General features: G+C 43.6%; 1 protein-coding gene across 2 annotated transcripts in view; it reads right to left on the reverse strand.

Moving 5' to 3' along the window:
• The window catches only part of polrmt (RNA polymerase mitochondrial), a 79,909-nt gene that overhangs the window by 33,080 nt on the left and 29,316 nt on the right, over positions 1 to 17,513 (reverse strand). For both annotated transcript variants that reach the window (XM_062960311.1, XM_062960310.1), the window contains exons 8-10: positions 16,994 to 17,164; positions 5,904 to 6,143; positions 2,922 to 3,692 (exon numbers count right to left, since the gene is read on the reverse strand). In XM_062960311.1, the coding sequence (XP_062816381.1) occupies positions 2,922 to 3,692; positions 5,904 to 6,143; positions 16,994 to 17,164 (1,182 nt within the window). The remainder of the gene's footprint in view (positions 1 to 2,921; positions 3,693 to 5,903; positions 6,144 to 16,993; positions 17,165 to 17,513) is intronic.

The raw sequence follows: 17,513 nt of genomic DNA on the forward strand, positions 1-17,513 counted from the left end.
CAACAGGAAAAACTCAGCCGCTATCAGGACCTCAAGATTGAACTGCAAAGACTCTGGCAGAAACCAGTGCAAGTGGTCCCGGTGGTGATCGGCACACTGGGTGCCGTGCCCAAAGATCTCAGCCGGCATTTGGAAACAATAGACATTGACAAAATCACAATTTGCCAACTGCAAAAGGCCACCCGACTGGGATCTGCACGCATTATCCGAAAATACATCACACAGTCCTAGACACTTGGGAAGTGTTCGACTTGTGATTTTGTGATACAAAATCCAGCATGTCTATCTTGTTTGCTGTGTCATAATAAAATAATAATAATAATAATAATAATAATAATAATAATAATAATAATAATAATAATTTTAATAATATGTATCTGCCTAGATCGGGGGCAGAGGACTCTTACAAGTCAAACAAGCAGTCAAAGAAGAAGAACATGCCCTGGCAGAATATGTCAAGCAAAGTGAAGAACCTGCTTTGATTGAAGTCAAAAATCAGAAACATCTCAAAGCACAGCAGACAAAAAACCAGTACAAGAAAACCGCACTACAAACTAGAGCTGACAGCTGGCACAACAAAGCATTAATAAAGTAGATACAAGGCTCAGAGGCTGGTCCTTGAAGCCCTAAAGCCCTGGACTCTTAACCCCAAACACTCTTAAGTCGAGATTCCACTGTAAATAATACACAATAATAATGACGCACCATCAGAGGAAGGTCTGCTGAGTCCAGGTCTTTGGCTCAGAAAAGGAGATGAGAACAACTTCCAGAGTCGGACATGACTAGACTTAATGTCAAGGGGAAACCTTTGCCTTTACTATATGCCAATGAAGCGGACACAAGGCCCAGAGGCTGCTCCCTTAAAGCCCTAAAGCCCTGGACTTTGAACTCCAAACACTCTTAAGTCGAGATCCCACTGTAAATAATACATAATAATAATAATTACGCACCGTCAGAGGATGGTCTGCTGAGTAATGGAGATGAAAACAAAGCCAAGAATCGGACACAACTAGACTTAATGTCAAGGGGAAACCTTTGCCTTTACTATATGCCAATAAAGTGGACACAAGGCTCAGAGGCTGCTCCTTTAAAGCCCTAAAGCCCTGGACTCTGAACTCCAAACACTCTTAAGTCGAGATCCCACTGTAAATAATACACAATAATAATGAAGCACCATCAGAGGATGGTCTGCTGAGTCCAGGTCTTTGGCTTAGAAATTGAGATGAGAACAACCCCCAGAGTCAGACTTAATGTCAAGGGGAAAACTTTGCCTTTACTATATGCCAATAAAGCAGACACAAGGCCTGGATGCTGCTCCCTTGAAGCCCTAAAGTCCTGGACTCTGAACTCCAAACACTCAGCCTCACGTCGATACCAGGCAAGATTCTGGAAAAGATCATTAAGGAAGTGGTCTGCAAACACTTAGAAACAGATGCAGTCATTGCTAATAGTCAACACGGATTTACCAAAAACAAGTCATGCCAGACTAATCTGATCTCTTTTTTCGACAGAGTTACGAGTTGGGTCGATACAGGGAATGCTGTGGATGTAGCGTACCTGGATTTCAGTAAGGCCTTCGACAAAGTCCCCCACGACCTTCTGGCAAGGAAACTAGTAAAATGTGGGCTAGACAAAACTACGGTTAGGTGGATCTGTAATTGGCTAAGCAAACGAACCCAAAGGGCGATTCTCACCAATGCGTCGTCTTCATCTTGGAAAGAAGTCACGAGTGGAGTGCCGCAGGGTTCTGTTCAACATCTTTATTAACGACTTAGACGAAGGGTTAGAAGGCACGATCATCAAGTTTGCAGACGACACAAAACTGGGAGGGATAGCTAACACTCCAGAAGACAGGAGCAGAATTCAAAACGATCTTGACAGACTAGAGAGATGGGCCGAAACTAACAAAATGAAGTTCAACAAGGACAAATGCAAGATACTTCACTTCGGCAGAAAAAATGGAAATCAAAGATACAGAATGGGGGACACCAGTACATGTGAAAAAGATCTTGGAGTCCTTGTGGTCAACAAGTTAAACATGAGCCAGCAATGTGATGCGGCTGCTAAAAAGGCCAATGGGATTCTGGCCTGCATCAATAGGGGAATAGCGTCTAGATCCAGGGAAGTCATGCTCCCCTCTATTCTGCCTTGGTCAGACCACACCTGGAATCACACTGTGTCCAATTTTGGGCACCACAGTTGAAGGGAGATGTTGACAAGCTGGAAAGCGTCCAGAGGAGGGTGACTCAAATGATGAAGGGTCTGGAGAACAAGCCCTATGAGGAGCGGCTTAAAGAACTGGGCATGTTTAGCCTGCAGAAGAGAAGGCTGAGAGGAGACATGATGAGAGCCATGTACAAATACGTGAAGGGAAGTCATAGGGAAGAGGGAGCAAGCTTGTTTTCTGCTGCCCTGCAGACTAGGACACGGAACAATGGCTTCAAACTACAGGAAAGGAGATTCCACCTGAACATCAGGAAGAACTTCCTCACTGTGAGGGCTGTTCGGCAGTGGAACTCTCTCCCCCGGACTGTGGTGGAGGCTCCTTCTTTGGAGGCTTTTAAACAGAGGCTGGATGGCCATCTGTCGGGGGTGCTTTGAATGCAATTTCCTGCTTCTTGGCAGGGGGTTGGACTAGATGGCCCATGAGGTCTCTTCCAACTCTACTATTCTATGATTCTATGATCCCACTGTAACTAATACATAATAATAATTACGCACCGTCAGAGGATGGTCTGCTGAGTAATGGAGATGAAAACAAACCCCAGAATCGGACACGACTAGACTTAATGTCAAGGGGAAACGTTTGCCAATAAAGTGGACACAAGGCCCAGAGGCTGCTCCCTTGAAGCCCTAAAGTCCTGAACTCCACTCTTTAGTTGAGATCCCACTGTAAATAATATACAATAATAATGACTCACCATCAGAGGATGGTCTGCCGAGTCCAGGATGTCGGCCATGATCTCGTTGGCGTAGGCTAGCCTCTCCCGCAGGGAGTTCCTCTTCTTCAGCCCGGTGAGGTTGATGAGGTGGATCTTCAGCCAGTCCAGGCCGTGGGCGCCCAAGGGCCGCCCCTCGGCAAAGAGGAGAAGGGCCCGGGTGAGGTCGCTCCCCAAGTGGTTGAAGTGGGGCGGGCAGGGGTAGGTCCGCCCCCGGAAGTCCATGTTGTGCGGGAACCAGAAGACCCGGTCCCTCATGTGCTTGGCGATGGAGAGCTTGTAGAGCGCGTCCATGCGCAGGCTGTACATCTCGACCGCCTTCTTGCGGCACCGGGCCACCTCCCGCTTGAGGGCCGCCTTGGACAGGGCGCCCCCGGTGGCAGGCTGGGGGGCCTCTGACGGGGGCGGCGGGATGTCCAGGTTCTCGTCGCCCTTGTCGTTGAAGATGGAGACGACCACGTCCAAGATGGGGCCGTTGACCTTCCAGGGGCAGTTGCCCAGCTGGTTGAGGGCGTCCATGACGGGGTGGAGGTGGCCGGAGGGGCATCTGTCCAGCAGGATCTGGTGCTGGAGGGCCCCCTCCACGTAGCGCATCAGCTTGGTGGGGGCGAAGACGTAGGCCCCGAAGTGCGGGGAGACCCACGGCACCGGAGGACACAACATGGGGATGACAAAGGCCTCAAAGGAGAGGGTGGTCTCGGCGGCCTCCAGGAGGAGGCGGGTGAGGATGGGATGCGGGCGGATGAACCCGATCTGTAGGGAAACAAAAGGGCGGATAACGGAATCCAGACCAGGCCACTTCCTCCAATCCAGGGGATATAATCGGGGCATATTAATAGCTCAATGTTGACCTAAGCAGTTCGAAAGACAGTCGAGTATGTGGGGAGGCTAATTTAACTAAGTTACGACACCATAATACTCTATCTATATATATAAATGAGTGATGGCATCACGGCAACCCACAAAACAACAAAACTACAGGCCCCCCAACCTCGAAATTTGACAACACAACCCATCATCCACGCCTCTAGGTTGATACAACAAAAAGAAAAGAAAAAATAAAGTCCTAATTTGAGAGCGAGGAATAATTGCTTTTATCCAATTGCTGCCAGTTAGAAGGCTAAGCTCCTCCATCTTGGTCTCCTAGCAACCCAATAAAAATAATAAAAAACACTAAAAATTAATACAATCTATATATATAAAAGAGTGATGGCATCACGGCGACCCACAAAACAACAAATCTACAGGCCCCCCAACCTTGAAATTTGACAACACAACCCATCATCCACACCTCTAGGTTGATACAACAAAAAGAAAAGAAAAATAAAGTCCTAATTAGAGAGAGAGGAATAATTGTTTTCATCCAATTGCTGCCAGTTAGAAGGCTAAACTCCTCCAACTTGATCTCCTAGCAACCCAATAAAAAAATAATAAAAAACACTAAAAATAATTAAAAACACTAAAAAATTAATACAATAAAATACTATAATAACAGAAAATAACTAAAAATAATACAAGAACATAATAAAATATGATAAATAAAAAGATAACTTACAATAAAAAAAATTAAAAATACAAATACAGTAGAATCTCACTTATCCAAGATTCGCTTATCCAATGTTCTGGATTATCTAACGCATTTTTGTAGTCAATGTTTTCAATACATCATGATATTTTGGTGCTAAATTTGTAAATACAGTAATTACTACATAGCATTGCTGCGTATTGAACTACTTTTTCTGTCAAATTTGTTGTATAACATGATGTTTTGGTGCTTAATTGGTAAAATCATAACCTAATTTGATGTTTAATAGGCTTTTCCTTAATCTCTTCTTATTATCCAACATATTCGCTTATCCAACGTTCTGCCAGCCCGTTTACGTTGGATAAGCGAGACTCTACTGTATAATAATAATACAGTAGTCTCACTTATCCAAGTAAAATAATACATGTAAATACATGTAATAATAATAATAATAATAATAATAATAATAATAATAAATACAGGAAAATAATAATAAATACAGGAAAATAATACATGTCATAATAGAGTAAAATATTAAATATAATAATAAAATCAGAGTGAAATAATAAATGTATTACAGTAGAGTCTCACTTATCCAAGTAAAATAATCCATGTAAATACATGTAATAATAATAATAATAATAATAATAATAAATACAGGAAAATAATACATGTCATAATAAATAGAGTAAAATAATAAATATAATAATAAAATCAGAGTGAAATAATAAATGTATTACAGTAGAGTCTCACTTATCCAACACTCGCTTATCCAACATTCTGGATTATCCAACGCATTTTTGTAGTCAACGTTTTCAATATATTGTGATATTTTGGTGCTAAATTTGTAAATACAGTAATTACTACGTAGCATTACTGTGTATTGAACTACTTTTTCTGTCCAATTTGTTGTATAACATGATGTTTTGGTGCTTCATTTGTAAAATCATAACCTAATTTGATGTTTAATAGGCTATTTCTTAATCCCTCCTTATTATCCAAGATATTCGCTTATCCAACATTCTGCCGGCCCATTTAGCTTGGATAAGTGAGACTCTACTGTATATACAATATATTATATTAGCATAGCACATTAGCATTATATATCACTATATTGTACTACATGACTATATTGCAAGACTATTAGTAATATTACATGTAATATATAATGTACAATAAAAATAGTGTATTAGAATATTATTATCACTATTATATTATTAGTATAGCATAATATTAGTATTGTATATTATTATATTGTTATATTGACAAGGGGGATATGTGCATTGTAATCCGCCCTGAGTTCCCTTTGGGGTGAGAAAGAAGGGTGGAATATAAATATAAATTTATATAAATTATAAGTATAGATATAAATGATAAATATAAATATTATAGAAATAGAAATCCTGACCCAGGCCCCACTTTGCCCTCCTTGTGCTCACCTGGTGGCCGCTGCGGAAGGAATACACATGATACAAGACAGGGATGAGTTTCTGCTCCAGCGCCGGGTTCAAGATATTGCTCTCCATCTTCAGGACCTGGACCAGGAGCTCCACCAAGTGGAGGCCGAGTTGGACCAGCACCGAATGGGGCCAGATGCACTCCTTGCTCACCAGGGAAGGGGCCCATCCGGCCTCAGAGGCCAGCTTCTCCCAATGTTCTCGGGGCAGAAGATCATCCGGCTGTAGGGAGGAAACCAGTAAAGATTTGGCCCTCAGATTTTGCACTCTAGCCTTGAGACCCCAATTTCATCCAGCACCACACCAGAGTCCAGTAGAACCAACTTGAATCATGAGCAATGAGGCACGAAGTAAACACCACTTAATATAAGCCCGACCAAGAAAATGTAATGTGCATAATTCCCATGGGGTAAACAACAAAACCACTGGACCAAATCACACCAAATTTGACCACAGAAGACATAGTCATCCAATCTACGTCTTTCAATCAAAAAAACCCTTAAAAATTAGGTCCAAATTACAGGAAACCACCCATAACCAAAAATTACTAACCGCGCATGCGCAAAAGCCCCCCCGGGAAACTTGGCAACGTTAGCCAAACGGCCACCGCGCACTTTCCTCAGAGTCATTATTATTAGTAATAATAAAACTTTATTTATACCCCGCCAACATCTACCCAAGGGGACTCGGGGAGGCTTACATGCAGCAGAGCTCGGACAGCATAATCAGATAAAATCTATATATATAAAAGGGTAATCGAATCACGGCACCGGACAAAACAACTAAACTAAACGCCCCACAACCTTGAAAATTGACAGCACATCCACGCCTCTACGTTCATACAACAAAAAGAAAAGAAAAATTAAGTCCTAGCCTCAGCAACACGTGGCCGGGCACAGCTAGTCTATATATATAAAAAGCTTCTGGCATTTTTACCTAAAGGTAAACAACGAAACTAAACAACCCAGAACCACAAAACTTGGCAACACAACCCAGGGTCCTCCCCACTAGGTTCCAACAACAAAACCAACACTCCAACTCACATCCATGGCCGAAAAACCACAAAAAAATCCATTTGCGCATGCGCGGGTAAGGATGCAGCGCATGACCTTCAGGCGCCCCACCCCCCTCCTCCATGCTTGACCTCCTGAGACGTCAGTTGGAGACCAAAGTAGGTTGACAAACTGCAGGGCTCGCAACCCTGGGGGGGAGGGAGGGAAGGGGGTGGCCAGGCACATAGCAGGCGAGGAAAGGCAGCGACAAAGGGGGAGGCGGGCTGGAATGAGGCAGAGGGAAACAAGGGGGAAACCTTTGTCCATCTGAGGTTACCCCAGGGAGGAATCAGCCAGACTTTAAGACTACAAGGCCATTAGATGCAAATCAAGAGGGCCAGTAGATTTACCCACAGCGAAGCGTGGCCAGGCACAGCTAGTGAATCCATAAGCATGAAAACAAGAGCTTTTTCCAATGCAGACCCTTCAAGGAATGCTGTAAATAAATAAGGAACAAAGGCAAAGGCAGGAAACTTGAATCCTGAACTTGAGAGCCGAGACAGGAATACCTTTCTTATGTCTCCTCTGAGAAGCACGAAGTAAACACTACTTAATTTAAGCCAGACCAAGAAGCCATAAGATCATGCCGAACGCACCTGGGCTTCAAAGACTTATCACAGATTCTCTCATCTAAATAATAATAATAATAATAATAATAATACTTTATTTATACCCCGCCAACATCTCCCCAAGGGGACTCGGGGCGGCTTATATAGAGCAGAGCCCAGACAGCATAATCAGATAAAAACAATACATACAATACATAAATACATACAATTCATAATATAACAAGATAAAACAAAATACAATATAAAACAAAGGTATTATAATAGATGATAATATCAGTCAACCATCAAATACAATTCTGTCGTACACATAGGTGGAGGAACTGAATCCCAATAATAATCTACATATATAAAAATGTAATGTGCATACTTCCCATGGAGTAAACAACAAAGCCACTGGGCCAAATCACACCAAATTTGATCACAAAAGACATAGTCATCCAATCTATGTCTTTCCATCAAAAAACCCTATAAAATTAGGACCAAATTACAGAAAAAAACCCAAACCAAAAATTACTAACCACGCATGTGCAGAAGCCCCCGGGAAACTTGGTCACATTAGCCAAGTAGGCAAGGCTTCAACAGTCACCGTGCGTTGAAGCCTAATATTATTATTAATAATAATAATAATTATTATTATTATTATTATTATTAGGTTCCTGAGAACCATCAAAATGAACAAAACCTTTAAAACATTTAAAAAAAACTCTACAATCTGGACAGTAAATAAAAATAAAGGTATTCCAGACAGGAAACAACCAGAGCCAGCTAACAACTCCCAACAAAGGATTCCCCCAGGGAGGAAACAACAATGCTTTGAAGCTGTAAGCCCATTCAGTGCTAATCAAGGTGACTAATTACAACATTCATACTTGCCTCGACAAACAATAACTCACTTAGGACAACGCCATAGCAACGCTTGGCCAGGCACAGCTAATAATAATAATAATAATAATAATAATAATAATAATAATAATAATAATAATAATAACAACAGTCCTAGACACTTGGGAAGTGTTCGACTTGTGATTTTGTGATATGAAATCCAGGATATATATCTTGTTTGCTGTGTCATAATAAAATAATAATAATGACTTTCAGGGGGCATCTTTTGTTGGGAGGTGTTAGTTGGCCCTGGTTGTTTCCCGGCTATGAGAAGTAATGTCTTTTCCACGTGTTCCACAGGTATGGGGCGGCCTTGCTGTAATTTAAAGTGTTGCCCTTCCGTTTGTGATCGAGGTGACCTCCCCTCCAGGACTTTGTAAAAGATAGTTCAAAAATCAAGACTTTATGTTCTATATTCCATATATTTATAGTAGAAGGTGATTGGGACTTTTTACTGGAGTTACTGTGGATTATCCCTGCACTCTGAGGCAAGAGATAACAACTTCATGAATTGTGAAATCATACTGTTAGGACTCCACTTCTATATTGGGTTCCCCAGGTGTTGTAAACTTCGTTTTTATCAAATGTTTTCTATTGTTTATATCATTCATGATTCCCCTTTATGCAATGTCACCTACCTTTATGGATTCTCCTTTATTTCCTTGAAATCTACCTATCGGCTAATATGTATTTATACTCTTTGGGATCCCCGGAAAATATGTGTTTTTCCCAGCTGGGTTTATATTCCAACTTTATTTTTAATTTTCATTTTATCCCATATAATTGTCAGATCATGAAATCAAATGGGAAATATTATGACCCCAACCTGAACTCTAGCCCCATGACTCAGACCTCCCTTCCCAAAAACAAAAGGATAATCTGCCACAGTTTAATCCCATCTCATTCCGATCGCATGGACAATATAGGGCGAGTCACCAAACTCCTAAAGGTGACTCGCCCCCAAGGCAAACATTGTCACATCTCAGGCCAGGACGCCGCTGGAAGGCACCCTGTGGGGCCGTCAATGATGGCTCATCACCACCCATCACCACTTCCTGTCTGACACCCCAAAGACATATCTAAAATCTGCGAACGTGACAGGACCCCGGACATCCTTGATGGGTGTCATTAATTCCTTTAGAAATTGGCTGGGCCAGAATTAATCCGATGTTTCCTGTCCGGTCACCGCATTGTTTCTATAGCTCCCGCCTCCTCCTCTCTGATTGGCCCGAGGGGGGACAAAAAACGGCTCCCCATTGGGCCAGCAGGGCAAGGCGGGAAACGAAAGCCCGCCTCGTTCAACCTCTCAGCCTATCCGCGATCAGATGGGCAGGGAAGCGGGGCGGGAGATTCAAAGGGCTGTCAGACCGAAACATTGTATAAATATGACTTTATTTGAAACATATGTTACGCTAGTAGATTGAATGATCACTATTAGCGTCCTTTTCAGCTGAATTGCTCAATAAAACCTCCTTGGCGGATTTTCCTTCAACTTGGCGGACCTCCTTCATTTCAGGCTTCAGGTTGTATTGCGGCTTATATTCTCCTTTTGGCTTCGCCAAGGTCCGTTCCCTCAGGACCGGACCGGCTCTCTCCTTAAGGGGCCCGATCCCCTAAAACGCGGTCGATAACATAATTTGGCTTTACCACGAAGGGACTTGCTTGGAAGTTCCAAAAAACCAATTTTTTTAGGCTAAAATTCCAAGCGGCGACCTTGGTCCAGATATTCTGGGACAGGTTGGGGAGAGAAACGGCTGCAAGGAGGGCCCTCCGACCAACAATTTGACCTCATTTCACATCCAAATTTCTCTGGCAGTCCCTTTCTCTCTCTAGATCTGATTCAGGGTACTGAACAAAGGAGCCAGATAGGAGGAAGCAGATTTTTAGCTCCTCGAAGGAAAGGCGCCAACGTGAAACAGGGGACGCCCTGTAAAAATAAAAGGGAACCGGCCCCGTTGTTGAGACCCAGGTGGGCGGAGTCCTGGAGGTATTGCACTTCGGATCAGGGCTCGGTAACAAATTCCTGGTGAAACGCGGGAACATCTGGCGCCCGGTGGTGTGTGAGAACAGTCTGGCTTGTAAGATTACAGGTTCTAGGATCGTGGGGTAGGGGAACGATTGTGTTCCCGGGGCACCTGCGGATCCCACGAACGCCAGCCATTCAGCCTTGGTGTAGGGAGAACTCTTGAAAGGACGAGTTGCATCCAGCCGGTGGGTGAGTCGTTACTCCATTAACTGTCAGGTACTGGGCAGGGGCTGAGCCAAGGATGGGTGTTTGTTCAAGCACGTCTAGGGTGTCCCACCCCAGCAGACATCCCCAGGGATTCTCCATTGGGAAAGATCCTGGCCAATTGGGGTGGGCTTTGCATCGAAAAACATGGTGCAGGCCAGGTTGGGCTAACTCAGAGCACATAAGTGGCCCCTTGGGGCCCTTGAAGGGGGAACAGCTTGCCCCCCCCTTTTGCTCGAGTCGCCGAATTCGGAGTGTTGACCTAAGGTGACTCGCCAGGGGGAGGGCAAGTGGTCCCAACTTGCTTATGCTGCAATGTTCATGGCCCTAAGCCAGGGAGAGAATCGGAGGGGGGGAGGGGGGCCCACGTCTTCCCATGCAGAGATTTGGGCTCCAAAAACAGCCCCCCAAAGATTCCCCCCTAGACCCTTTTCCCCTTACCCCCTCCTCCAGAGGATTTTCTGGACACATTTGCTTGCCTTCTCCCCACCCCATCAGCCCCCTCCTCCAATCCCCATCCCCACCTTTTCTCCTCACCCTGAGTCCTACACTGATCCAGGACTCCCAAATTGGCCTTCCAAGGGAACCCTTACTTCAGGGATCCCCCCCCCCCCAAGAAATTCCCCTCCAGAGAGTTCAGCCCAGTCTAACGTGAAGGAGGGCTCCCAGCCCCCTCCCCTCTCACCCCGAAACACACCTGATCCAAAACACTGTTCACACTCTCTCAGCCCCCATCCCAGCCGTTCCTTTGAAGCCTGATGCCCCCCCCCCCCCAAATTGTATCTGCCCCTGCCACTCAACTCCTGCCACATTCTGAGTTTTCCTCAGATGGGAAGAATCGCCCCACCATCCCCCTCCTTCTCTTGCCCCCACCAGGCTCTCTCTCTCTCTCTCTCTCTCTCTCTCTCTCTCTCTCTCTCTGCGCTCATTCCTCTCTTGGAGAGACAGGAGAAGGAGGGGCCGCGGGGAGATTGTGCAAAGAGGACACTTTTTTCCTCTTCCTGTTTTTGGAGGGGCAAAGGGGGGAGAAGATTCAGTCCTGAAGCCTGCCACCAAGATCTATAGTTCTCCAAGGATTGCTTCCTTCTTTCAAATCAAATCTTCTCCAACTTGATATTCTGCCTTGCCTACCCTCAAATTGTACCCTTTTTTTCTTTTCTCTCTCTCTCTTCCCCGGCCTGAGTGAAAATCTCTCTCTCTCCCTCAAATCTCAAATCCATTTCTCCTCTCCTTCCTCTCTTCTCACCTTTTAAAATCCCTTATTTCCCTTTGTTCCCATTTTCTAGACACTATCCCTAAGATTTTACCTCAGTGTTGTCTTATATTTCCTTTGGTCCTTACAAAAGGGGGGAGGGGGGCCATTCCTTTAGCCGCTTCTGTTTCTTAATTTCCCCTTTTTCTTTCTTTCCCATCTGGGAAGCATGGCAAAGGATTTGGGTGGGGGAGGGGGACTCCCAGAAAAGTGTTGATTAAATTTTGTGTGTTTATGTAATGTGTGGGCTGTAAACTCTTCTCTACTCATCCCTTTGCCTTAAAAGCCACCAGTGATATATAGTTTTCTGGGAAGGAGGGCTGGAATGGACTAGCTTAGTGCTATGCTCTCTCTCTCTCCCTTTTCTTCTGTGCCATCTCACCTCCCTATTTTCAAAGGTTCAAGCCCTAATATTTTGTGAGACCCCCCCCCCCCAGAGAAAACCTGCTGCTTCTGTGGTTTTAACTTTTTCTTGTCTCTCTCTCCTCAAGCCTCCCTTATCTTAGAGAGAAAAGGGGGGGGGATGGAAGAATTGATGTATTTTTCTATATGTGAGTTTTTTTCTCTCTCTCTCTCTCTTCCACTTCATGTTTTCCTAGGCCGAAATGCACTTCAACATTCTCCTTTTTCAAAGCTCCCCCCCCTTCCTTCCCAGCATCCCCATTTCTCCTTATAAACATTCAGTCAAAATCCTGGTTTACTTTTATAGTGAAGGCACTCTTTCACTCTCCACAGTTCCCCAACAATCTCCTTTCTTCCTTTCGGGTCCTTCTCCCTCCCTTTCCCTGAGTGCATGCGTGTGAATGTTTTAAAAATCCCTCTAACTGCCTTTAATTATGAGGGGGGGCAGTACAGAGTCCAGGGGACCTTCCAGGCACAGCTGAAGAGATCCAGAGGACCGGACCCAACCACCTGACTGAGGACATCAGACCAGACTGCAAGACCCATAATCCATACCTGCCACCATGAACAGTTCTAAGACCTGGGTAGGGGCTCTCGGAGTGCGCTGTGGATTTCATGCAGCAGCTAGAACCCAGAGGCCATTGGAGATGGTCCTGTGAGGGTAAGCCCGGACCCCCAGTCACCCAGAAGAGACAGCCCCACCTGTGGCTGATCTGAGACCCCCACGGGGGAAGCAGCCCCATCTGCCTGGCTCAGGGGCTAGAGACTAAGACACTGCTGAAAGGATTCTTGCACATGGCAGGCTTTTATGGCCAGACCACCGTATGGTGCCCTCCAGCTGGCCTGGTTCTGCCCTGGCAAAGGGCTACTGAGTGCAGGTCTGCCTTTGACGCTGCCAAGGAGGCCCTCATGACATCACCAGGGGACAGAATTGGCCGCCATGGCAGGAGATGTCCCAGAAGAAATGAACAGGATTCTACCAGTGACCACCATGAGGGAAGGATGTTCCACTTTCACCAGAGCTGTGCCAAAGAAGGACCCCAGGACTGCTGGAGCCCTCACAAGGTATGAGTGACTTCCCTGACTAACCCCACCAGGGGAGGGAGGGAGGGGGGCTTATAATCTGTCCTTAGTTTCCCTAGGCACTCTCTCCTTTCCGTCTCCTCTGTTGGAGTGCTGGACCTGCCTGCAGTCACCAGGAGGCGCCGTGCTGTGAGGCGCAGAAGCTGTGCCCAGTTGCCCCCAGCTGCCAACTACAAAGGGGGGCCCAAGCTGCAGCCAAGAAAAGGCAGCCAAATGGGAGTACTGCATCACAGCCTCCATCATCCCCAGCCCTCACCACCTCCACCTTCATGCTCCATTTCCCATGACTCCAGACCAAGGGACATCTGTTTCAACACCATGGGATCACCCACCACTGACTGAACCTCAGCTTTCACCTCTTCAAGCTCCTGCCCTCCAACAAAAAGGCACAATCTGATCTACCAAGGCAGAGGCCCTGCATGCAGTAAAATGTCGGGGCTTTGGGAAATGTTCATAGCCATTTCCAAGCCCCGAAGGGGGGAAAATGTGATCGAGGTGACCTCCCCTCCAGGACTTTGTAAAAGATAGTTCAAAAATCAAGACTTTATGTTCTATATTCCATATATTTATAGTAGAAGGTGATTGGGACTTTTTACTGGAGTTACTGTGGATTATCCCTGCACTCTGAGGCAAGAGATAACAACTTCATGAATTGTGAAATCATACTGTTAGGACTCCACTTCTATATTGGGTTCCCCAGGTGTTGTAAACTTCGTTTTTATCAAATGTTTTCTATTGTTTATATCATTCATGATTCCCCTTTATGCAATGTCACCTACCTTTATGGATTCTCCTTTATTTCCTTGAAATCTACCTATCGGCTAATATGTATTTATACTCTTTGGGATCCCCGGAAAATATGTGTTTTTCCCAGCTGGGTTTATATTCCAACTTTATTTTTAATTTTCATTTTATCCCATATAATTGTCAGATCATGAAATCAAATGGGAAATATTATGACCCCAACCTGAACTCTAGCCCCATGACTCAGACCTCCCTTCCCAAAAACAAAAGGATAATCTGCCACAGTTTAATCCCATCTCATTCCGATCGCATGGACAATATAGGGCGAGTCACCAAACTCCTAAAGGTGACTCGCCCCCAAGGCAAACATTGTCACATCTCAGGCCAGGACGCCGCTGGAAGGCACCCTGTGGGGCCGTCAATGATGGCTCATCACCACCCATCACCACTTCCTGTCTGACACCCCAAAGACATATCTAAAATCTGCGAACGTGACAGGACCCCGGACATCCTTGATGGGTGTCATTAATTCCTTTAGAAATTGGCTGGGCCAGAATTAATCCGATGTTTCCTGTCCGGTCACCGCATTGTTTCTATAGCTCCCGCCTCCTCCTCTCTGATTGGCCCGAGGGGGGACAAAAAACGGCTCCCCATTGGGCCAGCAGGGCAAGGCGGGAAACGAAAGCCCGCCTCGTTCAACCTCTCAGCCTATCCGCGATCAGATGGGCAGGGAAGCGGGGCGGGAGATTCAAAGGGCTGTCAGACCGAAACATTGTATAAATATGACTTTATTTGAAACATATGTTACGCTAGTAGATTGAATGATCACTATTAGCGTCCTTTTCAGCTGAATTGCTCAATAAAACCTCCTTGGCGGATTTTCCTTCAACTTGGCGGACCTTCTTCATTTCAGGCTTCAGGTTGTATTGCGGCTTATATTCTCCTTTTGGCTTCGCCAAGGTCCGTTCCCTCAGGACCGGACCGGCTCTCTCCTTAAGGGGCCCGATCCCCTAAAACGCGGTCGATAACACGTTCTTCATGCTTTCAACCATCATTAAGTCTTATCACGAGGCGCCGGCGATGTTAATAGAGCGGGCAAGAATTCCAGTTTCCCATGATTTCAATTGGTTAGGGGAGGGTAATTTTAGAAACGGCGCTTTCTATTCCGGGCCTGTTTTAATCATCTTAATTGATGCTCTTCTTTGAAAGCTAATGCGTTAGGGAAAAGGAAGCGAGGAAGGCGTTTGCAGGTGGGCCGCATCCATCAACGCAACCCAGAGTTTGGAAAGGCCAAATAATAATAATACGAAATCCAGCATATATATCTCATTTGCTGTGTCCTACTGTGTCTTTGTGCCAATAGTAATAATAATAATACAAAATCCAGAATATATATCTCATTTGCTGTGTCATACTGTGTCTTTGTGCCAATAATAATAATAATAATAATAATAATAATAATAATAATACAAAATCCAGCATATATATCTCATTTCCTGTGTCATACTGTGTCTTTGTGCCAATGATAATAATAATAATAATAATAATACGAAATCCAGCATATATATCTCATTTCCTGTGTCATACTGTGTCTTTGTGCCAATGATAATAATAATAATAATAATAATAATAATAATCCAGCATATCTCATTTCCTGTGTCATACTGGGTCTTTGTGCCAATAATAATAATAATAATAATAATAATCCAGCATATATATCTCATTTGCTGTGTCATACTGTATCTTTGTGCCAATAATAACAATAATAAGAAATCCAGCATATATATCTCATTTGCTGTGTCATAATGTGTCTTTGTGCCAATAATAATAATAATAATAATAATACAAAATCCAGCATATATATCTCATTTGCTGTGTCATACTGTGTCTTTGTGCCAATGATGATGATAATAATAATAATAATATGAAATCCAGCATATATATCTCATTTGCTGTATCATACTGTATCTTTGTGGCAATAATAATAATAATAATACGAAATCCAGCTTATATATCTCGTTTGCTGTGTCATACTGTGTCTTTGTGCCAACAACAACAACAATAATAAAATACATCACACAGTCCTAGACACTTGGGAAGTGTTCGACTTGTGATTTTGTGATACGAAATCCAGCATATCTATCTTGTTTGCTGTGTCATAATAATAATAATAATAATAATAATAATAATAATAATATACATCACACAGTCCTAGACACTTGGGAAGTGTTCGACTTGTGATTTTGTGATACGAAATCCAGCATATCTATCTTGTTTGCTGTGTCATACCAAAAAATTATTATAATAATAATAAAAACTTTATATATATATATACTGCTTTATCTCCTCGAGAGGGTTCAGGGTGTTTTCCAACACGACCATAAAAAACATGCAATTGTCAAAAAACACCACACAACAAAGTTAAACATAGCAATAATAATAATAATAATAATTGTATTTTTATATGCCGCCCCATCTCCCCGAGGGGACTCGGGGCAGCACACATGGGACCATACAATAAACTATGGTACAAAATACACAGTATGAAAGACACAATATAAAATGCAACAATATAAAATACATGACAATCACAGCAGAGTAATATATCAACTCTACAACATAATAAACAACATCACACAGACAAGAGTTCTTTCTTCCACCCACAGATATATAAAACCCACATGCCTAGTTTCCAACAGACCTCACAACCTCTGAGGATGCCTGCCATAGATGTGGGCGAAACGTCAGGAGAGAATGCTTCCGGAACATGGCAATACAGCCCCAAAGACTCACAGCAACCCGGTTGAGATATTGTTGCTCATGCAAGGCTTTCCCCAAATTGGGAAATTGAAAATTACCTGAGTGTCCTTTGTGAGAAGCTGGACGTAGTTGTCGTAGATGTCCTTGATCTTCTCCACCAAACGGCTCCTGGATTTCTTCCGGATGACATACTTGTTGTAAACTTTGGTGCCCAGTTCCCGGGCCAAGTTCAAGAGGGATTCCCCATGAGGAGGGAGGACAGAGAGGCTCTGGGAAAAAATAATTATTATTATTAATAATAATATTAATAATTATTAATAATATTATTTATTATTAGTAGTAGTAGTAGTATTGGATCTCATGTCCAAGATACAAATACAAGTATTCCACAATCTAGAAAATAATAATGATTATTAAGAGAAAATAATACTAAACATTATGTTTATTATAATTATTATAATAACAATAAAAAACAAAACATGTATAAGTAGATAAAAAGTGTGTAGTAGAGAGATATGTAGTAAAGTTGCAATGCAAAAGTTAAAAACTGATAAGAAATAGGCGTAAAGATATTTTTGATTTTTCTTTACTGTTGGATTGTATACAATATGATATGTC

Source organism: Anolis carolinensis, unplaced genomic scaffold (genome assembly GCF_035594765.1).
Source record: "Anolis carolinensis isolate JA03-04 unplaced genomic scaffold, rAnoCar3.1.pri scaffold_7, whole genome shotgun sequence".
In the NCBI taxonomy this organism is placed as follows: domain Eukaryota; kingdom Metazoa; phylum Chordata; class Lepidosauria; order Squamata; family Dactyloidae; genus Anolis; species Anolis carolinensis.